This window comes from Homarus americanus, unplaced genomic scaffold, assembly GCF_018991925.1.
Source record: "Homarus americanus isolate GMGI-L3 unplaced genomic scaffold, GMGI_Hamer_2.0 scaffold20465, whole genome shotgun sequence".
Lineage (NCBI taxonomy): Eukaryota > Metazoa > Arthropoda > Malacostraca > Decapoda > Nephropidae > Homarus > Homarus americanus.
Genome location: NW_024756914.1, coordinates 269,181 through 293,053, shown reverse-complemented (window position 1 = coordinate 293,053; position 23,873 = coordinate 269,181). Strand labels below are relative to the sequence as shown.

The 23,873-nt window shown below is 36.9% G+C and overlaps 2 protein-coding genes across 2 annotated transcripts; one reads left to right on the top strand and one right to left on the bottom strand.

Moving 5' to 3' along the window:
• Positions 1 to 1,002: 1,002 nt before the first annotated feature.
• Positions 1,003 to 18,485, bottom strand: LOC121857079 (spliceosome RNA helicase DDX39B). The gene is made up of 10 exons (XM_042352931.1): positions 18,357 to 18,485; positions 14,770 to 14,981; positions 11,661 to 11,788; positions 8,784 to 9,060; positions 8,516 to 8,634; positions 6,620 to 6,751; positions 3,952 to 4,098; positions 3,583 to 3,720; positions 1,940 to 2,125; positions 1,003 to 1,337 (listed from the first exon to the last, which is right to left on the bottom strand). The coding sequence occupies exons 2-9, from the start codon at positions 14,978 to 14,980 to the stop codon at positions 1,994 to 1,996; spliced, it is 1,284 nt and encodes a 427-aa protein (XP_042208865.1). The 5' UTR covers position 14,981; positions 18,357 to 18,485; the 3' UTR covers positions 1,003 to 1,337; positions 1,940 to 1,993.
• Positions 18,486 to 19,456: 971 nt separating this feature from the next.
• On the top strand, positions 19,457 to 22,266 carry LOC121857170 (bublin coiled-coil protein-like). The gene is made up of 2 exons (XM_042353085.1): positions 19,457 to 19,805; positions 21,520 to 22,266. Exons 1-2 carry the CDS (start codon positions 19,706 to 19,708, stop codon positions 21,678 to 21,680), a joined length of 261 nt encoding a protein of 86 aa, XP_042209019.1. The 5' UTR covers positions 19,457 to 19,705; the 3' UTR covers positions 21,681 to 22,266.
• The last annotated feature ends 1,607 nt before the right edge of the window (positions 22,267 to 23,873 follow it).

Genomic DNA, 23,873 nt, shown 5'->3' with positions numbered 1-23,873 from the left:
TTTTACACACTATAATGAACAAAATTAAACATAAGTGAAATTTCACCTTAGTAGTTAATATGTAGTACAGTATAAATAGATTGTGTATACACCTCAACAATGGATAAATGCATACAAATACTGTTAACTATCATTCACTTAAAACTAATAGTTTGTAGGCTTTCATGATTTTATCATCTTCATCCTCCCATGTATGTGTACATTCAAAGACAAAAGTCATGTCGTGGTTTTGTCTGAAGAATAAATATAACTCGTGAAAAATTATGAGAGGCCTACCACACGGCAGAGCGCACCAAAAGTTTTAGCCTTTTGGCATATGTTTTCACAACACGATTTTTGTCTTTCATTGTATAAGTTGCAATCGATGACAGTAAAGGTATATATTAGTGCACTAAGGTGGTATGTTAATTGCGATTTTGCCAATTCGCGCCATTCCTTGGAACCTAACCCTTGCAAATAGCAAGGTTTTACTGTACACCATTTGTCCTATACGTATGTGCAGCTCCTCAAAACCATAGGAAAGTAGAGTATACTTTAAATTACAGACAAGTGACACCTACCACTGATATATCTTTGCTATGAAGATTAGAAGACCCAGTCCCATTCCCCCCAAAAGTATCCCAGCATTAAAACACCCAATCCATCTAGAATTTTTTTTCATTTTATGCATTGGTCCATCACAATAAAATATGGCCATAGTCTCATTTGGGGGAACAAGTCAATGGTGATACAGTATCCATTTTCCTGTCAAGAAATATTTGAAATGTTCTGACACAATGGCACGGCCAATAGTGAAAGCTTTCAATGCGATGGCCAATCCCGAGATGAAAATCAGTTACAGTAGAATCATCAATTCCATACAGGTATAATGATTTTGGGCTGCAATGCACCCAACAAATTTGATAAACAGTAATCATTAATCTGCAAACAGGCAGTACAATAACTACCCCTGAACCTCAGTGATCAGAGTATAAAAACATTATTAGAAAATAAAACAAACCATAAATACATATTTTATTATTCAAGACTATTCTGTACACAAAATGCTTGTACTTTAGTAGCAAGTTATAGCTCTGCTAGTGCTAGAATACATAAAATCAATTACCATCAATAAAAAATAAAAAAGTCTAGTTAAACAAATACATTAGGAAAAAACGTACACCTGAATACTTTGGTTATTTTATTATTTCCAGACACTCACATGTAAAATTACTTTTTACCTCATTAAAAAATGTATATACTGAAAATTTAGCAGTTCAGCTAGTTTCAGTATCAATGTGACTTACACATACACACATTATTCTTCCATTTCTCATGGACGCAATATCACGCACAACCTGAAACAATAAAAAATTGGGAAGTTAAAATAAGATTCAAAAAATAAAAATAAATAAATAAATGTATAATCTAGATGTAGGATAGTTATTTAGTGGGTCCTTTATTTTTGACCTGACCTGAGTAGTCACGTCGCCCCCCTTCTCTTAAGCTCCTCTACGTGTGTGTTGGTGTGTGGATTAGTGGATGACATCATTATGACCTGACCTCATGTTTAATAAGGTCACCCTGTATATTTAAGCCTCTCTCTGTCCATGTAATCCAGTTGCCTCTGAAGATGTCTTGAATAAAGACGAAAGCTAAGGTGCTCCGTTGTTTCCCTTTTCCCCGTGTAATTTTATCAAGATTTAAAACCCCCCCATAATTACAGTGTTCTGCCTTACACACCGGTCCTTTGGTCACTAACCCACATGTTAACTTGTTGGGTGTGTGTGTGTGTCCCTCTCCAATGATCTGCAATTTGTGATCTTTACAATTTGTGTAATCTACTGGAATGTGAACCCATGGGTACAGTAGAAACTATGGCATATCCTTAATCATAAATCATCCATGCCTCAAGTCCCTTCCCTCTTCAAAATTAAAATATTTGCAAGTAACTACTCACCTTAAAATTAAGCATATACAGTACAGTACTGTACTGTATTTCATCAAGTGCTTGTTAGCGGCCCTCAATATATGAAGAGAGATCAATTTCATCTGGCAGTTCCGTGATATTGACATCAAATCGCTCTTGGACTTCATTCAGAGTCTTGGCATCACTTTCTTCACTGACAAATGTTACAGCCAAACCCTGTAAAATAATGTATTGTATTAAACAAACTATCAACAGAGAACTGGATCTATAAGCCAATGATTATTAACTTCATTTAACAAAAGTGCCTTGACACAAAGGCCTTTGCAACAATAATCAATAGGTCCCTTCCTCTACGAAAGATCAAGGTACAGTACAAGTAAACCTTTGTGGTAATTACCACACACACAGATATGGGACCATTTATTCGGCGTCCCAGTATATAAACTTAACTATGCATAATATTAAGGCATAATTAAAAAAACAGTTAAGAGGACACTGTTTCAGGAAGCTCATCAAAAAAGGAAATGTTGTTATAGAAGACTAAAGAAAGCTCTTATAGAATAATTAAAATTAAGAAAATACTACTAAGGAACAGATAATCCACAAGAATGTGATGGTCAAGCTCTGGGGGTGGTTGCTGGGTACCACCAGGTCAGGCTACACAAAAAAATTCAATTAATTAAAAGTGGGTGCAGCAGTTTACTGGATACACTCCTTGCCTCCTAAAGTAAGAGGGTGATCTGGTTGGAACTTGGCAGACTTCCAATCCACCCAACTGTACATGTGTACTTAATTGTTTGGAAAGTGCAAGTTAAATATAGTAGTAATTATTGACGATTAACCCGCAGGCGATTTAGCATAGCAAACGATTACAAAAACGCCACAATTTCACTTGTGTTTTATGGAGGACACTCGTAGTTTGTGCAATATTTTTTAATCCAACCCAACCATACCTAACCTGAACATAAAACCGCTGCATTACCGCCATGAAGACAAATTAGTGAGCACCTTAGGTGCCTAAATATCTACCAAACAAAGCATTTGCACAAGAAATGATTATCATATTACTCATTGATGAAAATAGAATTAAGAAAATAAACACCAAAACAAATTACTTGTCGGAAGGTCAGTCGTCAATATTAACCAATATAGTGCAGGTTATGCTGCCCCCCTTGCATACCGAAGGCTTATTATATGTACTGTATCCATACTATTCCTTATATACTTTTTTGCTGGTAGATGAGTAACCTCAGATTTCCATCAGTTGTGACCCAGCCTTGCCAGCTAGGAATGCACCTAGTAGTCCTACATATAATGCCTAATTCATAATTTGTAAATGCAGGCTGATGGGTGAAAAAGGTTCAGTGGAAGGACTACAGCAAACAAGTGGATAGAAGAGTAGTAGGAGTAAAAATAGGTGCCATGGCTTTACACCGCATGCCAGATTATCTGGCAATAGGAAGGACATCTAGTCATAAACTTGCTTCAAATTTGCCCGAGATACCTTGCCATCAAGGATAAACTATGCAAGTGTGGAAAATGGCCATAAAACAGATGATGAACAAATATGAGGAGTGCTAAAGAGTATTCAACAAGAGAAAGCTGTTGATGTAATATTAATCAGCAAGAATGAGAATGCCATTATGAAAGACTTTCTAAACAAATAAACTTACCTTGGTTCCAAATCTTCCAGCTCTTGCTACCCGATGAAGGTACGTATCACTGTCCTCAGGCATGTCATAATTGAAGACGATGTTAACTCTCTCAATGTCCATGCCACGGCCAAACAGGTTTGTGGCAACAAGGATACGCTGAAAAAGTTAAATCAACTTTATGGAACCATATTTAATTTATTACTACCATTTCCATAAAAAAAAATCAGTTGACACAATAAAAATTAATATCCTTCACTGCCATAACTGGCAACCTTAAAATTCAGAAAAAAAACTATACTTCTCATACTGGGAGTTAAAAAAGAAGTACCGTACTTGTAGATTATTTCATTACTAATAAAGCAACCTGAAATGAAAAAAAGAGCTTACCTTTTGAAAGTCTTTGAACTGCTGGTAGCGACTGAGCCTCTCTTCCTGCTGCATAGCACGATGAATAGCAATGGCTGGGAAATTCTGCTCCACCAGCAGCTGTGCTAAGGCCATGCACCGCTGCACAGACTTCACAAATATAACAACCTAAGAAATTTCATATTACATATAAGGTTAATGAATAATTACACAGAAATTTCTTAAAACTATCAAATAAAAGTCCATCTCAGTTACTATAGTACTTAAAATATTTCAGATAACCCAAACAATTTTCAACTATTATACAGAATATGAAGAAAACCTCTGTACATATTACAATTTTAATATACATTTAATCCCTATTAAAAATAAATAAATCAGCAAGGTTCCTTAAGTTTCACCGAAGAATAATTTTACAGTTTGGCGAGTTTGCATCTGTCTGGACGGCAAAGCATACATAAAGTGTAGCCCCCCCCCCCCCAAAAAAACAGTAGCACCAGGCAACAGTGTTAATTGACCGAGAGGAAAAAATGAATAGCTATTTCAAAGTGTCTGGGTAACTAGAAACCTTGTCCATATGACACAGATACAGTACTGTACTTTGGACACTGATCATAATAGTTAACCTTTCAAAATGTTATAGATGCAAAGCCACCCTTCTAACTACACATGCATGCAAACTTTCAGGATAACACGACCAATTTGTATATTCAAAAAGTGTAAAGGTGTGAATACATACAGATGGACAATGGCTAATCCATTTTCATAGTGGGGCCTGAAAAATCTGACCAACTTTATACAACACAGTACAGTATAAGCTTGATAATTACCAAGAGTTAGGACAAGGCTTTCCACATGTAATTTTTCAATTTTCAGGAAAAGGTCACCCCCTTCCCCATGTACACAGCATTTCTATGTAGAAATTCCCATAACACACCACACAAACATACAATAACTTTTCATGGCACGTTGCTGTCGGGTGCAAAGTCTTTTCTTTTAATTTATTGTACTTTAAATTTATTAACTTGAAATTTCAGCCCATAAATACTCTGGAGATAGTGACTAGTGGTTAAGATCACCACAGTGGGCAGCAGCTGGCCATGGTACCTTGCACCTGCATGATCTCATACACTCTAAACCTCTAACTTGTGGCCAACGTACATAAAAACCACATCTGCCGGGGTTTTTTTTTAATGTGTGTGTGGCAATGAACATCTGGGGGTGAATTTAGCAGGAACCAGCGCTCTGCCTCTGTTCACTGCACTTCATATTCTACACTGTAAACAAGTAAGTTAATAAATAAGTAAAGTAAGGTAGAGTGGGAACTTAATGTTTTTGAGTAAATTGCTAAGAAATAAGTGATGTACCAGTAATTTTATGAAATATGTCAGTAAAAAGGGTTTGTAAAAAGGCAATAAGTAATCACATGGTAGGCATGTGATCAGTCATCTCACCATGCCAGCTACTGCCCAACACACCCTGATACCCCCACTCCCCTAAACTGTCGGGGATAATCTACGAAAGGTGCTAAGGAAATACCCTTGACAGCCAAAAAATTGGTAAATATTTTGTTGTTACATTCCACTCTTCCAAGTGTCCCTAGATTATTTTAAGAGAGTTTATATTCTGATAAGACATGAAAAACTGGTGTTTTGCATTTGGTGTGGTTAATAAGATGTTCACAGCCACACATTAAGCTACTACCCTTAACATTTCCCAAACACATTGCAAGATTGAGTGACTACAAGTTTTTAAGCATACTGTACCTATGCAGGACATAAAAAATATTCAAAATTTACTATAAGTAACAAAACCAGAAAATGTAAAGTTTGTTTCTATTTTGGGAGGTAATGGTGGTGGTCAAAGCAGATGAAGTCGTGTGTGTCTGGCCAGTATTTTTTTTTATTAATTTCATTATGCTACTTCCAAGTTATTTCACTCATCAGACATCAATTTTCCACAAAAATATTAAATGACAAACCATTGCTTACAACCAGAAATTATGGTACTGGGATACGACACCTTAAAACAAGAAGATATGGATTAAGTGTATTGATGCAAAGAAACGTGAGCTACAACATGGAGATGCTCATGGTGATGTAAAGTGAAGTCTTAGTCGAGTTTGGATCCCACTCTTACCCACCCACACCAAAATTTTGTCATCTACCGTTCTACACCATCACTTGCCATCTACACTATCTCTGCCACTACAAGACACAAGGTCCATCACCACATAGCAAAGCATCAGGCATCATCACTCCCCCCCAGGATAATACAAGATAAATCTACACATTTGACCAAACAGTCCCCAATAAATGTTACTTTCCTCCAACTAAACTCACCTCACACCTGTTCACCATGCACCCCCATGGGCAAATCAATGACCAGATGGCATCTCACCACCTAATAAGACCATATTTTGTGCAGGTCTTTTGTTACTTTTCATATTTTAGTGATTGGATAGTTATTTTGCAAAATACGGAAAATTGGCTAATGTATAAATGTATACATAGTTTACTAATAAATTTATTCCAATCGTGCAAGTTATGGAGCAACAAAACCACTTATGCCATAATATATACCAGTCAAGATTAGAATGGGTGTATTCCTTCTACCATAGAAATGTGTTACTAATTTGCTCATTACTTCTATGATCCTATTATTTCTCTACACACAAATACATATTTACCTGGTTAAATTCTAGGGCATCAAGTAATTCAAATAATTTTCTGTTTTTTTCATTCTCCTTAATCTTGACATAATGCTGCTGGAGGCCATGAAGGGTTAGCTTGGCTTCATCATCAACATAAACTTCCATGGGCTGTAAAGATAAGTTAGCAAAATGTTGCATAAAAGGAAAAAATCATTAACCCATGCAGAAGTTAGTCATGCAATCCAGGGTATCACATATAAGAAGAATTCTTGGATAAAAGGGAGGGGAGTGAGGGGAGGGGGTTCAGCAGTGGGTTTGTGCACTCACTTTAAGTAAAATTTTCACTTTGAAATTTAGGGGTCATAATTTGGATTCAACATACAGTATTCTTTTATTTCATAACTTACGGGTGTCTAGGAGACTCACTATGGTAACTGAATAGAAGTTGAAGCATCAAAAAATCAGTTGGTAATAAAAAAATAAAAACAAAAATAAAAAATCCAGTCAGCAATGCTATAAAATTTCTGACAAACAGAAAAACAAAACAACATATGAGATTTTTTCAAGGGGAGGGAGGTGGGGATGGGAGAATAATGTACTGTACTTTGTGGTTCTTTAAGCCTTTGCCCATACAAGATCAGGATGTCAATACTTCAATTTGTTGAAAGAAGTTTGCACCAGTATAAAAGTACAATAATGTACAAAAAAAAAAAAATTACTGTACACAGTAAATTGAATACCTTGTCCGGGCAATATCATCCATCAAATAATTTCCATTGTGGGATATTAAATGATGTCACCAATAATATCAAGAGCCACATGAAAAACTACTTACTTCCCTCTTTAATACAGTTACAAGATATATCTGATTGAACTATACACTTAAGATAAATAAAAAAGGGTATACTTATAAGTTAGTTAGTTCTCTTTCACCCATAAGATTATTCCTATGTATAATAAAAGCTTACTATGCACTCATGACCCTCCCACAAATCCCCAAACCTTGGTTGCCTGCCAGGATTGGTCATGAAGGCCCGGGCGTGTGAGCTGTAGTTCATCACAACCACCGACCAGGTGTCAATACAGGAACGGCACCACCAATGCTTCTTCATCCTCCACCCTCATTACTAACACCTTCAATTCGATGGAATATTCTTCCTCCGATGTCTTGAAGGCCAGCTTCTATATTTTTCTCTTGCAGTTGTGATGTTGTGATGAGTTGTGAGTTGATTGGTGGCACAAGGGTAGGGTAAGGATAAGGTAATGATGGAGTGGATAAGGTAAGGATGGGTTTATGAGGTTAATTGCTTTCTCATCTGCACCACTTGCCACGGTGCGAGAAAGTGGCATGTCATATCAAAGACACTGTCCTCCTGAAGAGCGTCGGTATGGGCGAGGATATGCACGAGAGAAGAGTGCACAAACATGAAAGGATGGGACCAATAAAAGGCAATGAGGTACTGGAGATATTGCACCACTAGGATGAATGCAATAAGGATATAGGTAAGGATGTACAGTTGTACAAAAAGGCAGGACTCAGGATGTGCCCCTAACTGGGTACTGTTAGGTTTCAGGATAACCTATAGGATACTGGTATCATAACGAATGTGAGCTGAGTTACTGGTTTTGATTTGTATGAATATGAAATGTGTTTTTCAAAACTAGGGACTGTAGATGATTTGGGGAAAATGGCAATGATTCCGATGCAGTTCTTTGTGGATGAGAGATGGATATGATATAGAGCGACTTGGCCAAGATTGAGTTCTTCTTTCTTCAGGGTACAGGAGGGGGCTGAGAGGCAGATTGGTAGGCAGGCCCCCAACAGGAAGCACCACTTCCCACCCGTGCTAAGTTGTTGACACCAAGGTACAATACCAAGGTGGTTGTGTAGATATACCATGGTAGAAATAAGACAAACACTTCAGTAATTACATCTTGCATGAACTTCTTGCATACTGGACGAATATCCTTGCTCAATGTAGCGCTGAACATCATCACTTGCTTCTCATGGGGTGTGTTGCGGAAGATTTCTTGGACATCACGACGCATGTCTGCAAGGTCACATTTTACTCCATTAATCATTTCTCGAAGCAAAGTTACAAACCTTGTACTATTACATCAATAATAACCTAAAGTAATACCTGCTAAATTATTTTAATTCTAAATCTAAAGCTGTTAAACAAAACACTTTGGTACATACCTAGTTGTTCAAGCATCTTATCACACTCATCCAAGACAAAGTGCTTGAGATGTCGCAAATTAAGCTTCTTGTTTCGGACCAAAGCAAGGACACGACCGGGTGTACCTACAACAATGTGAGGGCAATTGTTCTTCAGTGTTTCCTCATCCTTCTGAATATTCAAGCCTCCAAAGAACACACCAACCTTGACAGTGGGCATATACTTGCTGAACCGTTCATATTCCTTTGCTATTTGGTATGCTAATTCTCGGGTGTGACACATCACCAGCACAGACACCTGCGGTAGAATAAGAGGAATTAATTTACACAACTTAAATTAAAATTAACAGAACAATAGTGAGAGTTGTCACTCAGTATCAACCTGGCATGTATTTTATACCACATTCGCCTGTACTCATACATATACTGTACAATAAAACTTCCAAGCCGCAATATTTCTACGGAATATTTTTTCTCAGGCTTGAGGTCACGATAAAGAGAGGATTAGTGATAGGTAGTGATAGGGGTTGGGTGTAAACACGACTGCCTAGTATGGGCCAATAGGCCCGCTGCAGTTTCCTCCATTCTTATGTTCTTATGTACATGAGATTTTGTTGTTTGATTCAGTTCCACAGAGGCTTAGCTATACGGAAAATCCCACAAAAGTAAATCATCACCTTTAGTGTCACAATTCACTTTTAAAAGAAAACTTACTTGGGAACATTTTTATATTGCAGCAAGGTACAGTGGGGTATGCTGTAACGAACGGATCCTACTACGAATATTCCTATAACGAACGGTTTTACCTATAAAATTGAGAATGCTATAACGAACGCAACTCCTACAACGAACGCGGATGAATACGGGACTATTTCGCCTGGCGCATGAATATTGTTGTACCGCGACCCACAACAAGAGCATCAGGCGCCATCTTTGTCTCATTGTGTAGCCAGTGCACCACTGTTATTGTTGAAATTTCGTCTTTTGATGTGGAAATTCGCGTTATTTGTATAACTATTTTGTTATACAAGTATACAATTGTAACAATGAGTCGTCCAAAGCGAGTGAGAAAGCTAATAACCCTTGAAACTAAGAAAGAAATTATAAAGAAACGTGAGAATGGAAGAAGCATTGCGAAACTTAGTGATGAATATGGGATGGCTAAATCGACTATATGTACGATTTTGAAGAATAAAGAGGAGTTAAAAACTGTGCAAGTGGCTAAGGGAATCTTTAGACTTAGCAAAGCAAGGTGTAATGTGATCGAAGAGATGGAAAATTTACTCTTAGTGTGGATAAAGGAGAAAGAAATGGCAGGTGGTAACATTAGTGAAGCTATAATTTGTGAGAAGGCTAAACAATTGATTGAGGACCTTAAAGCCAAGACTCCCAGTGGAAGTGATAGTGATGTGCCAGTGTTTAGGGGTACCTGCATGCTGAATAACACTAAGGTAAGATAAAGTACCGTATTTTTTACATTTTCCACAGAATTTTTTCAGTGTTAAGCGGTTGTATTTGGGGGCCTGGAACGGATTAATCCTATAACGAACGAATGCTATAACGAACGAGGTTCTGGAACCAATTACGTTCGTTATAGCATACCCCACTGTACTTGAACTATCAGTACACTGCAAGCCAACGTGGCCACATGCCGAGTTGTGAATATTTTACTCAAGAAATACTTGTAAATAAAAAAATAATAATTTTGTACAGAAATATAAAATATTTTTTGTAACCTTTCTTAAGTAATACTGTATGCAACAATGCAATATTTTTTTCCTACCAGTATGCTTCCTTATTTCACTAACTGATTGCTTTATTTTCTTACACTCTCAATGTTCACAAATAAGCTTTCAGTGTGTAATCTTTCTCCTATAATCACCATATAATATAATTCTGAACTCGTGTGAGGACAAATACCTGTAGCTTCATTACACTGCCAATTGCCCAGTTGTCCAATTTCTCATTTACTCTCAAGTAATATGAGGAAAGTTAAATTAAAGAAAACTATCATGTATTCTTAAATTTCAAATGCTAATTGTGTAATATAAAGGTGTAGAGTTATATGAGAAAGTGTAGAAATTGGAATTGAAGAAATGTGTGGGGGTGTGCAGAATGCCGGCAAAGTATGAGGAAGCCTCAGCCAAGATGATTCAGACGCCTGACCAGCTGGCTGGAGTATGAAAATTCTGTGCCTCTTGTGTCCTGTCAATTTTTCTCAAATGGCTTTAACCCTTTGTAGGGCAGCACTGCACTTAGGTACAGGCATTTTATTCTGGCAAATGTCAGATGACTTTATTTGGCTGAGAGAAACAATAAAATAATTGTGCTGTGAACTTTTCAGTTCACCATAGATTGTCCTTTGATCAGTTTTCACAGAATTTACATTTTCTTTACCTAAAATTTTACAATTCTGTCTAGCTCTGTTAAATTCAGTTCTATCCCCCTTTTTTTAGTTTCCAATCTCATCCGGTTTCTCGTAAGTACACACTCCATTGCCAATAATGTATCCCAACACACTTATCTTCAAAAATAAAACATTGAGTACATGTTCCCTTCTCCTTAACAGGATGACAGCCAGGAAAATACTTCTTAAGCAAAAATATTGCAAATAATGCTGTAAGCATCTTGAGAAACTATAATTTCTTTGAGTACAGCAGGTAAAAGCGAAATATACCATCCTGCAAGGCCAGGATGTATAATTGCTCATGTACAGTATTACTGGAAGGATTTAGATTCACATAAACATAAAACTCTGCTACCATTAACGATGTAGTTACACAATCTTAATACACAATGTCTGAACAGTTATCACCAGCAACTTCAAAAACCCAATACTGCACTGTACAGGTAATTAAAAACTGAATCACTCTTAGCCCCAAATAAATGTTAACATACCTGGCCATCAACTGGATCTATCTGCTGCAGGGTCGCTAACACAAACACTGCTGTTTTGCCCATACCAGACTTAGCCTGCCCTAGGATGTCCATACCCAGCACTGCTTGGGGAATACATTCATGTTGCACTGTTGGAGGCACAAAAAATAGAGATAAAAACACTGCAAAAATTTAATTTCAAGTATAAGAGAATGATAATCAGTGAAGTACCAGGTACAAAAATATAAACGCTAAACAAAGAGACATTACAACCTAATTGCTCAAATAAACTAATACAATGTGCAGTATATACTGTACTAAAAAACACTGGTTTTTGTTCGTCTGAGACCATTATATTTTCAATGATCTTTTACAATATACCGTATATACTCGTGTATAGTTCGAGTTTTTAAGACCAAATTTTTAGGCATGATGGGAAGGGCGAGGAGCAACTTTTAGCTTCAGACATGAAAAATATTTACCATTTACTGCCAGTAAACAATGGAAACGTAAAATATGTACCAATTAGTAATGAAAAGTTGTGCAGTTCCTTCAGTAAATGAAGCTCACCAACTTACAATAGGCTACATTACCTTACAACGTGCTTTCAGTAGTCTAAGTTGAAGTTCTTAGCACAGGCTAACTTATCATATCATATACGGTATCACAGTTCTCATTGATCTACAAAAAATACCGGTATTAAAAACCTTTTCGATATTTCACACTTAATTAATACCCGGTAATCTACTCCAACCTCCTATTGTTCACAACGACGCATCACGCACCACCAGCTGTATCAGCTAGACGGTACACGTGTTTTTCGAATCTTTTTCAGTTAAAAAACTGTTACATCACACGTATATTTTACCTAAACTGCGCCTGAATGAATATATTCTCGGAAATAAATAGTGGTTTTGCTGAAACGTGATGTATTTTAATGTAAAATAGGATAAAATACATGACGAAAACAAAAGATTTTACCTAACCTTCCGGTGTTCAAGAGAAGTTACTCGTTTTTTTAATAGTTTTTGGTTAAAATATTGTTATATTACAATGGTATTCTATTCATACTGTGCTTGATATAATGCATTCACGGAAATGTAATATTTTTGCTGAAATGAAGTACGAATTACAGTGGAACGTGGGATAAAATCGTGACGAAAGCAATGACTTTCGCTTTCTTTCGTTCAAAAGATGTTACCGTAATCGCTTTTCGAATGGTTTTCAGTTAAAAAACTGTTGTATTACGATAATATTCTATCATAATTGACTTGAATAAATACTACGATACCATATTTCTGAATATTTTCATTAAAATCGATCAAAATCATTTTCCTTGTCATCGTCTGCAGCACCAAACAGCTTCTCCCAGTCCTCTCCTTGAACAGGGCTACAGGGTACGTGTTTTTCGAATCGTTTTCAGTTAAAAAACTATTACATCACACGTATATTTTACCTAAACTGCACCTAAATGAATATATTCTCAGAAATAAATAGTAGTTTTGCTGAAACGTAATGTATTTCAATGTAAAATAGGATAAAATACATGACGAAAACAAAAGACTTTACCTAAGCTTCTGTTCTTGAGAGGTTACTCGTTTTTTTTATAGTTTTCGGTTAAAATTGTTATATTACAATATTCTATTCATACTGTGCTTGATATAATACATTCATGGAAATGTAATATTTTTGCTGAAATTACGTGCGTATTACAATGGAAAGTGGGATAAAATCGTGACGAAAGCAATGACTTTCGCTTTCTTTCGTTCAAAAGATGTTACCGTAATCGCTTTTCGAATGGTTTAGTTAAAAAACTGCTGTATTACAATAATATTCCCTCCTAATTGACTTGAATAAATACTTGAATGGAAATATACAATATTTTTTTTTAAACTACCCACGTTTCAGTGTAGTGTCGTAATAATAAATGGTAAACAATTTGCCTTCGGCACTCGTGTTTCATGCACGGCGAGCCTCAGTTTATAGGACGTAAAGCGTTTTTAGTGAAGGTTTTGTTGTTCCATTACCCTCAAAAACATGGGTCGAACTATAAACGAGGAATATCGTAAATTAACGATTTCTTGGTCAAAAAATCAGGGTCGACCTATAAACGAGGGGGGGTTATAGACGAGTATATACTGTATTAATACTGTATTTAGGCAGTCAGACCAAAAAACACCCAGTTGCAACAACTGTAGACATAATCAAAAACAATAATAAACTTAATTTTGGCTTCTCAATTTTGAGATCATTAGGGTTAAATTCCTTAAAATGACACCTTAAATTTATAACTATCTTGATTTCAAAATGTTAAAGTGTCAGATGAGAAAATAAAATATAAAAACATAACCTTGACCAAGTTAACATCCTTAACCCCAGAATGGTATACCTTGAGTCTATTTACTAGTACTACTGTACAGTACAGTATGGGAGAGGGTGTAATGCTTGAAATAAATGAGATACCATCAATTCTCAAAACATCACTAGAGATGACTCGAGTGTGTGAGGTTGGGGTTTAAGTACCCACTCTATAAATCACTAAATTTAAAAATATGCAAAGGCCAGTAGGGCAGGCCTTGCAAAAAAAGTTAAGTACCAGCATTTTTTAATGCGAAGTGAGGTAAATGTAAGCTTTAAAATCTTGAATTTAATTGACTAAACTTACATCCACAAAGATAAATAAAAATTGTTCACTATTGAAACCACAGCAACATTCCCCCCTAACAGTGAGATTAAACTGCTCCACCTATTAATAATAGTTTCATTCCATATTTAACTCATGGAAGTTTACAGAAATTAATCTGAATAAGAGATTCTAAATTACACCGTCAACTCTGTTACTTTGCTTACTATTTGCCTGTGAGACTTCGGTTGTCATACATTCTCTTACATACAGGTATGTGGAGCACAGAACCAAATTTAATGGATACTAGTGAAAGACATCATACATGTTTTTATGCATACTTCGGTTCAATGCTCCTCGTAGATTTTTTTTTCCAAAACTACCTTGTCTTGTCACTCCTGAGCACTGGCATCCTCTGCTCTCTATTCACATCCCTAACCTTATACATTGAGTAGACCGTAGTTATTTAAAACCACAATGGTATAAGAAATTTTTAACCTTTCTCACCTTCTGAGGGATGTTCAAAACCACAGTCAACAATGGACCGCAAGATTTCTGGTTTGAGGAGGAAATCTCTGAAACCTGATGAATGAATGGATACATATGTACCCTTGACATCTTTTTTTGCTGGGGCAGCCTCATTGGACTCTCCCACTCCTGCCTCCACCGCATCTTCATCCTCCTCGTAGTCCAAAAGCTCAGTCTCATGGTCAGTCATTCTGAAACATGATGATCATTTTACAGAAAGTAGTAAAATAAGCAATGGTTCTGCAAATTGCTGCCTGACATTGTGAAAACGAACTGTGTGTCTGTGGGGATTTTATCAATGGTTGAGTGACTTAGCCAACAATAATTTCCAATCTGAATACATTCTCTAAAATTTCCTTTGTATGTAGGACCATCTTAATATTTCAAAGTAAGATAACTCTAGAACAAAAAGTGCTGTTTAAATTCAATTTCTATACCATTTGTGGCCTGAAAGAATGTAAAACTGTTAATCATTTAATGTTCATACAGCACAGAAGCAAATTTATGTCCATTATGTTCTTGAAAACCTTGTGTACATGATTTTGAATCCACATGAAACTAACTCCTGGAATTAAAAAATACTCCTGGGTCTCGGCAGCATGTCACTAACCCTCCTGCAGAAATCATTGCATTTCAGGCTGTCAGTGTTTACCTGGCCTTACTAATTTGGGAAGTGTAAACACAACATTAATTAGTTAAACCTACTTAATCTAGTTCTAAAAGTTACAATCAGCTTCCTCTGGTTAATTAATTCTACTATCACCTGGTCTTAAAAATTCAATGTTTTAGCTTCACTCAACTTCTTCTGGTTAACTAAGAGTAGCTTTAAGACTGCAACATATGTACATGGTTCTCCAGCTACATTAGGTCTGGACCACACAATTGAATTACACAGATAAATGAAATTACTGTATTATGAGACCTAACCTAACTGGGGGAGCTCCCAGACCAAGTACCAGTATACAACATACTGATCCTCTCATTTTTGTACACACATTATATTACCAAAGAGTGGAATGAGTCTGGAGAACCTCTCAGACTGTTACATTGAATCGAGAACAAGGAAATACTTGCTGTGAAATTAAGGTACTCAGGAAAAGAAAGGCATCAAATAAGAATGAACTCTGGGGCAGTATTACTTGTTAATCTAAATCTTTAATAAAATTTCTATAGCTAATTGATAAATTAATTCTTACCTCAAGAATATCCCATCAAATGATGAGGCCTTGCAATATTGTACATGTACTACGAATGTGATTTTATTTTATCCTGAACACTATATACACTGTCCACCTGGTCATGCTATTACCACTGTTGACATGACTTACATACAGAGGAACACTTCCAAAATTAAACCAGTTAAAGCTATACAGTACAGTACGTACTATTTTATGACACGTACATTGGAGATAAGATGAGCTACTTGTCCTATCTATCCACCACCAGGTTTAACAGTAGTTAACTGGGTAGGTTAAGTTGTTTCATCTCATCTCCAATGAATCATATATTGCAACAGTAGCTGCCAAGTTATTGTTGTGTGTAAGTGTTCGTGTGTAAGAAACAATTCAGGAAAATTTGTTCACAATATTAATATGAAATTGGCAGTGGATATTTTGCCGTGACCGGCTAAGTTCCTACTGCGGTATTTTACCGTGAGTGCACTCTGATGGCTAATCGTCCATTATCAGCAAACAACGTTTGAGCGATGTGACTGTGACTCTTGCGGCATTTGGCATTTACTTCGTAGAGAGTTGATCGTTGTGTAGCCATTAACATACCTAACCAGAAGTTGTTCAACTTTGTTTATTTTTTCCACAAATGTTCCTATCATTATAAAAGAGGCAACATTTACTAGAACCTAACCTAACCAACCAAAAAACCTACCTAACCTAACTTTCTAGCCAGAGGCCCGACCCTCCATCATACTAAACAGAAAGTACTTAGCCAATCACAGCACACTTTCGGTAAAATAGCATTAGTAAGGACTTAGCCGGTCACGGCAAAATATCCACTACGTAAAATGCAAATCCTCCTTATTTCTCAAGGCCTTGTCAAGAAATAAGAAAGCCTTTATCCTCAGTAACATTTTAAGACATTGGCCCAGGTTATCCAGCCACTCCAAGAAAAATCTTAAAAGAAATATTTTTTTTTACCTCAAGATAAGGGCAAATCAGGATGAGGAATAGCACTTTTCTTAATCAGGTTCTTTCCATAAAGAAAGATGCTGCTGCCACCTGCCCACTTCATAACCAACAACATGCACGCCAACAAACCCCCAAAGACGGACGGAACACTCCCCAGCCAGTTAATGATAACTGACTGATCCATTCCCCACAACATTGTAGGAACATCAAAACTATTTTTCATTGTGATTTTGGATGAGTTTCGAACGAATTTAACCTTCATTTCTGTCGCAAATCACTTGATTCTGCGGTGATGAGGGGGGCATATCTCGGAAACTAGTGATTTGTGACAGAAATGATGTTAAAATTCATTCAGAACACCAAAAAACATCGGAAAGAGGTAGCTTTTACTTCAGAATCCTATGGTGGCAACAAACGCAATTTTACCCCATTTTCAGGCGGTCCGACTAATTACCCAAATGTAGCCAAATATAGCCGGAATGAAGTCAAATAATGGTCCTACATGAATAAATCGGACTGCTAATCACTTCTCGACTAGTATTTGGTGTCAGAAAGTCACAAAAAATTGGAAAACTTACTTTAATCTGAGTTAATAGATCGCGTGCATGTACCGACGGAGCGAGGAATTACCCAAATGTACCCAAATGTAGCCGCAATGAAGTCAAATGATGGTCGTACAAGCGTAATTCGGGCTGTGAATCACTTCTCGATTATTATTTGGTGTCATAAAGTAAAAAAAAATTGGTAAACTTAATTTAATCTGAGTTGTGTTGTGTTAGGTTAGGTTAGGTTAGGTACATGCACTCGATCTATTAACTCAGATTAAAGTAAGTTTTCCAATTTTTTGTGACTTTCTGACACCAAATACTAGTCGAGAAGTGATTGGCAGTCCGATTTATTCATCTAGGACCATTATTTGACTTCATTCCGGCTATATTTGGCTACATTTGGGTAATTAGTCGGACCCTTTTCAGGTGATCCCATTTTCCTATTAATTTGCATGAATGCCAATATGCAAGGTGTCCATTTCCTCCATTGCTTTGTGACAACTCACAAGTTGTAAATATTCAGTATCTGTGCCCTGCTTAGTTCCAATCTCGGCAATTTACCACATTGGGCTGACATTTCTCGACTCCAGGGAAAGAATAAGATAAGCTGAAGCAGGTACGTTGTCAATCCCCCCAAAAATAAAACTATCACAACTATTGGATACATTAAAATAATATGAGGCACGAAGACAATGCTTATAACAAATAACAGCAACGCAGATACATATCATCCAGGTGGCAAGATAATGCGCCATTGATTATCAATCTCCAACCCCATTTATGTAATAACTTTCCAAGCAATAAATTCAACATCAACCTAAAACGTCTGAAAATAAAAAATTACAATAGAACATACTACCGTACCAAGTCGTACCTGATAAAGATTGTTGTAGAGACAGCAGTAAACCGGATAAGATGGCGTCTAACACAGGGGACCACTAGCACGCTGAGGTGTGAGGGAGGCGAGCGGCGTCCTGCACAGGTGCCATGTATTATATATTGACCTCGCCATATAAATGTGACTTTAACACACAATTACCTATATTTTTCGCTGATTTACATATTTTTTCTTGTGTGAATTTCTATCCTACTCAGCGTGTTCAACTGTAAGTACTTATTTATTTAATCATATCTTTTCTTTAGTTACTTGGCATCATCTGTGTCGCCATCTCATGCCATTATTGTTGGAACATCGTACCAGTGTTAAAATGATCGTACTCATTTTCATTACTCTACTTTGTCTCAAAACAAAGGAAGAATTAATTAATTATATCCTTACGATTTTGGCTCATATAATGTAAAACCTAATAAATAAATCAATATTATCTCCATATTCTACATATCTTATATATTATAATGTAAAGTAATAATTTGCACTTGGACGTATCCACGTATGCAGAAGTTTATTATCATACATTACCACATTGTGGAAGATCTTTGGCAAATGGATTTGTTACTAGAGACTTTTATCCCTCATAATTTATTAAATGATGTTTGGTTAGTGGAATTACCAAAATTATTACGCGCTTTAAGAGTTATTGGAGTGCAGTAATAACATTATAACAACAAAAAGGTATTTTTACATGCAAAAATTTGTTCTAGTTGATGGTTTTCGATAATTATAAATTAACCAACGCGTAGATTCATTTAGATTCATTTCGCGAAATTATTAACCTTGTTACACGCGCTAAAACACCACACAATTAATTTTATAGGATTAAAATTCCATGTTTTATAATAAAGACTTCACGAATATTTTTTTTTTACAATAAAAATGGTTTATTAATAAAAATTAAGGAACTTGTTACATGGTCAAGGGGAAGTATTAAGGAAAAAATTCACCTATTTTAGTTAAAAATTTGAATATTTCCTTTTTTTTGCGAATTCGTGAATTTCGATCCAAACAACATTAGAATTTTTATCCAAAAGTTTTCACAGAACAGTACCAAAGACTTTGACAGTATGGAGCCCCTCTCCTAAACCCCGAACTCACACTTCTTTTGCAGGAAATAACGACGTCATATTTCGAGTTAACAACACCTTTGTTTCTATAGTGTTCCATATAATATGTATTATTTCCATAAGAAGGGCTTTAGAATTTCAGGGTTCGGTACTGATATATGACGTAACAGTTGATGGAGACTGAACACAACCATCATCAGGTGACCAGAATGTAAACACAAAGAAGAAAGGCTAACTCTAAGACCATTGGGACCTCAGAAGATGAAGCTAAACACTTCAGAAGTGGGTGATGGTCCTATGGAAAAGGAGCAGAATGAAATGGAGACAAACAGTGACGAAGATGAAGAATATGATGAGGAAGGTAAGTCGACCTGGATGCTCAGTAATGAAGTGAAGGGTAGTGTTGGCGGTATCGAGATATTTCTTACTTACTTTATCCCCTTGCTCTTCGCCACTGATCGACTTATGAGCTGTTTGGACGGTCGGTTACGTCTTTTTAACGCACTGTTGGCAAGTTCTGGGCATGTACTGGTTCCAGGATCTATCTGTACCTGCGCCAGTGTTGGGCTTAAGTAAGAGGTCACACTCGGTGGCGTCACAACGCTTCTGCAGAGTCCCTAGCTGCTGCAAGACGTCTTTGGATCCTACATTACTCTCAGTTATCTTCTGTCGCCCTGCTGCAACCTGAGAATAGCTCTTCTTAACTACTCCCTCTATTATATCAGCAACTACAGTCTTACGGACACCGGGCACTTTTCCTCTCAACACGTTTGGCAAACACGGTCCGGCCAGCAAAACAAAGAGATGTTTATGTCACACTGGGATGTTTATGTCACACTGGGATGTTTATGTCACACTGGGATGTTTTGTTGGGCACATCTACCCAACGCAACAAAAACAACAACGCGTCTAGACAAGGTTTGATATGGATCCCGTTACTACAGTCCAGGCCTTGAAGGCTTGTACTATAGTTCTTCAATATCTGAGGCACGTAAATATTTGATAGTTGCCAAAACCGAATTGATTTTTGAAAAGGGGTTTTTATAGTGTAAATTATCGTGTTAAATACAAATATGACCTTCATTGTTGTCAGAAATGAGTCGTTGTTTAGATATTGAGAAAAAAGTGCAAGGTCAGAAAATGCAAAAACCTGAAAACCTAACGTAACCTAACTAACCTAACCTTGAATGAGGAAGTGGTATCTTTGTCAGTGTCCATTTCTTACCACAGTACCATGCTTGGCGATCTACACAGTACTGACACTCTGAATTACATCTCGGGCACTTAACGGTCGAAACAAGAACACCGTAACTCCTAAAAATGTCAGTGGCTGCTGCTTCATTCCCCAAAATGTGCTGAATAACAAGTCCTTTTCACACACTCCTGCTGTACTCCCTGATTTTATCATTCTCACCACTTATCAACTTACTGTCAATTCTTTGTTACTTTTTACAGCCCTCATTGTCCAGTGCTAGTACAGGGGGAAACCAGAGTACCTAAAGAAAACCTGAAGATGTGAATAATCATGAAAGCACTTACTGTTTAGTACTTGTATCCTCTTCACCACTGATCCCCCACCTCTAATCTGGTGTTAGTGGCAGTAACAGTACCGGTAATTGTCATGTGATTCCATGAAATAATGGCAAGTTGACCGACTGATTAGGGGTGGGTTGGCGGCTTAATGTAGAGGTCGACTACCTGCACCTGATGTACAATAGGTCACTAATCCTGATACACTGATGACCTCCCTTGTTAAACATGTACAGGGGGGAGGGTAGGGTCATTCAATGCCAGGCAAAGTTCTGTCTAGGTATTTACCTCAAAATATTAGCGTGTCTGCTGGGCAAGTGGACATAAAATATCACTTGCCTAGCCCCTTAGTCTAGGCTGCAGGGTACTGCTAATCTGCACAGCCTGATATACACACACACATACCCTGTGGTGTACTGTACAGTATTCAGTTGAAGTATGCAGTTCTGTATTGTACAGTTTAGTGACTACTGTGTAATGACTTATAATTCATAAAACAAATATAAACCCTTTAAGTGAACTGCAATCGCTTTTCGTATTTTCAGAGTTCCTGAAACTGAATGCTGATCTTGATGCTCTGAACTCTGCTCTGGACACCATTGAACAGAGGAATGATGCTATCAATGATCGTCTGAGGAAGATTCTGGAGGAGAATCGGGCTGCTGTTGAAGAGATAAAAGAGGAAACACAATCATCACAGATGTAGCAAAACACAGGGATACATGTATATTAAAAAAGATAAAATGTTGCTGCCAGTATTTAACCCTATCACTGTGGCGGGCACTTACAGTATATAGCTACTAAAAAAATGAAAAATCCTATTCACTGTGGTTTCAAAACTGCCCAGTGAGGTGTTGGACCATTATTATTAGTGGTTATGTTGTCCAATGACAACTGACTATGTGTTGCCATAGAGTAAATCGCCAATTTTCCCCTTTCATGCATCAGTATCACTCAAAATATCGGAAAGACTTGTACAAGAACACTGCACTGTCTCATGTAGAGGAGTATTCAGATTATTTACTGTAATGGATTTACTGGACAGCAAAATGGATATCCATGCACATTGGTATGTGCTAATACAAACGCTGACACTGTACTGTACACTAATTTGTGTAAGAGATACAAAAAAAAATACAATAGAAAATTAAAATTGTAGTAGCTCATATTATGACAGCACTGACTACTTTACTCCAGCAGATGACATGCTATGTAGCAGCAGTATAAAGTATCAATTCCTAATGATAAATATTCATTTCATTTGGTCAGTCCAAGTATGAATCTTTTTTTTTCTCCCCATATATCCACTGCACCAGAGGGGTGTGTTAGGTCTTATGCCAGCTATAGTGAAAGGGTTAATGTAGACCAGTAACATTTTTAAACCTATTATCAGAGAGGTCTCGTTATATTTTGTTTAGTTATTGTTATGAAGTGAAAGATTTAGTAAGATTCATGTATCATGTAAAAGCAAGTACAGTTTGTAAGTTTTAAAACTTAGATTGTTGTTCTTTTATGTACAGTATATAAAACATTCCATATTTTGTATATATATATGTATGTGTATGTGTGAATTAGATGTTGGTTGTTATTTTATACAGTATTGTATAGTGTTTTATTTTCTGTGTGTATGAAATACAGTATATTGAAGAAGAATGATGTAGTTTCATATATCATGTCAAGGGAAATTTATTACAATACTAATACAGTACAGGTAAAACTTGTATATTTGCTGTTGCACGAGTATTCTGAACATGTTCAATACAATGGTGGTAAGAGTGATTTATAATAGTCTAGTAATCCATTGGTCCAGAGTTCAAATACCCCTGAGGAGGAAAGTTGAGATTGATGTCCTGTATAAGCCAGTATACTTGTAGAATAACCGAATCCTCATCGGCTTGTTGGAAGAACCCAACTGGCTCACAAATATCTTGGCCTGTTTGTGATACCTAGCCCATGAGGCTGATGCTTTGGGTTAACTTTTAAATGTTCCAAAATACACTGTACTGTACAGTATTGTACAGTATTAGTCATGTTTAGCTTGAATACAGATCACATCAGAGCATTGACTCGTATATAGTTCCCAAGCCTCTTTAGTTTGTTTCAAAATAAAAATAATATTGTATGTAATTTACAGGTACTTCAGTACAACAATAATACCACATATTCATTCCAAAACTATTGTTGAATTACATGTTTACACATGAAACAAGTAAGAGACATGTGACTCAGGTAATATGCTCCTTGCTATAGGGGGCTTAATGACTCTGATACAGTACTGACAGTCCTGTTCTCACCAAGCATGTTGAGAGATGATGGTGAACAGTTGTAAGAGGCTCTGTATTGTTGACAAAAAGGATATTTGCATTCTTCATATAAAAGTTGCCCATTAAAAACACAGTCCAGAAAATTGTGAGAGCACTCTTTTTCAGAGTGAGAATTGTTAACTCTTGGAACCATCTGCCAGAAAGGGTTGTGACATCTCTGAGTGTGAGCTCTTTCAAGACCAGAGTTGACCAATACTGATGCAGGTGCAGTACAGATACATTCTGGAGCCAGTACTGTACTTGCCATCAGTGTGTAACAGAGACGTGACCGATCGCCCAAGTGGCCAACAAGATGATCAGTGGTGAAGTAAAGAAAGTAAAAGTAACACTAGTACAGGTACATATACAGTACATCCTGGAACCAATCCATGCCCAGTAGTACTTGCCAACAGTGCAAGACAGAGACGTGACCAAAGAGGAAAAACATTTTACTTTTACTTCCACTTTTATCCTCTTCACCACTGATCGGCTCGTTAGCCGCTTGAGCGATCGGTCTCGTCTGTTACTCACTGTTGGCAAGTACTGGGCATGCACTGGCTCCTGAATGTACCTGAACCTGCTCCAGTGTTGGTCAA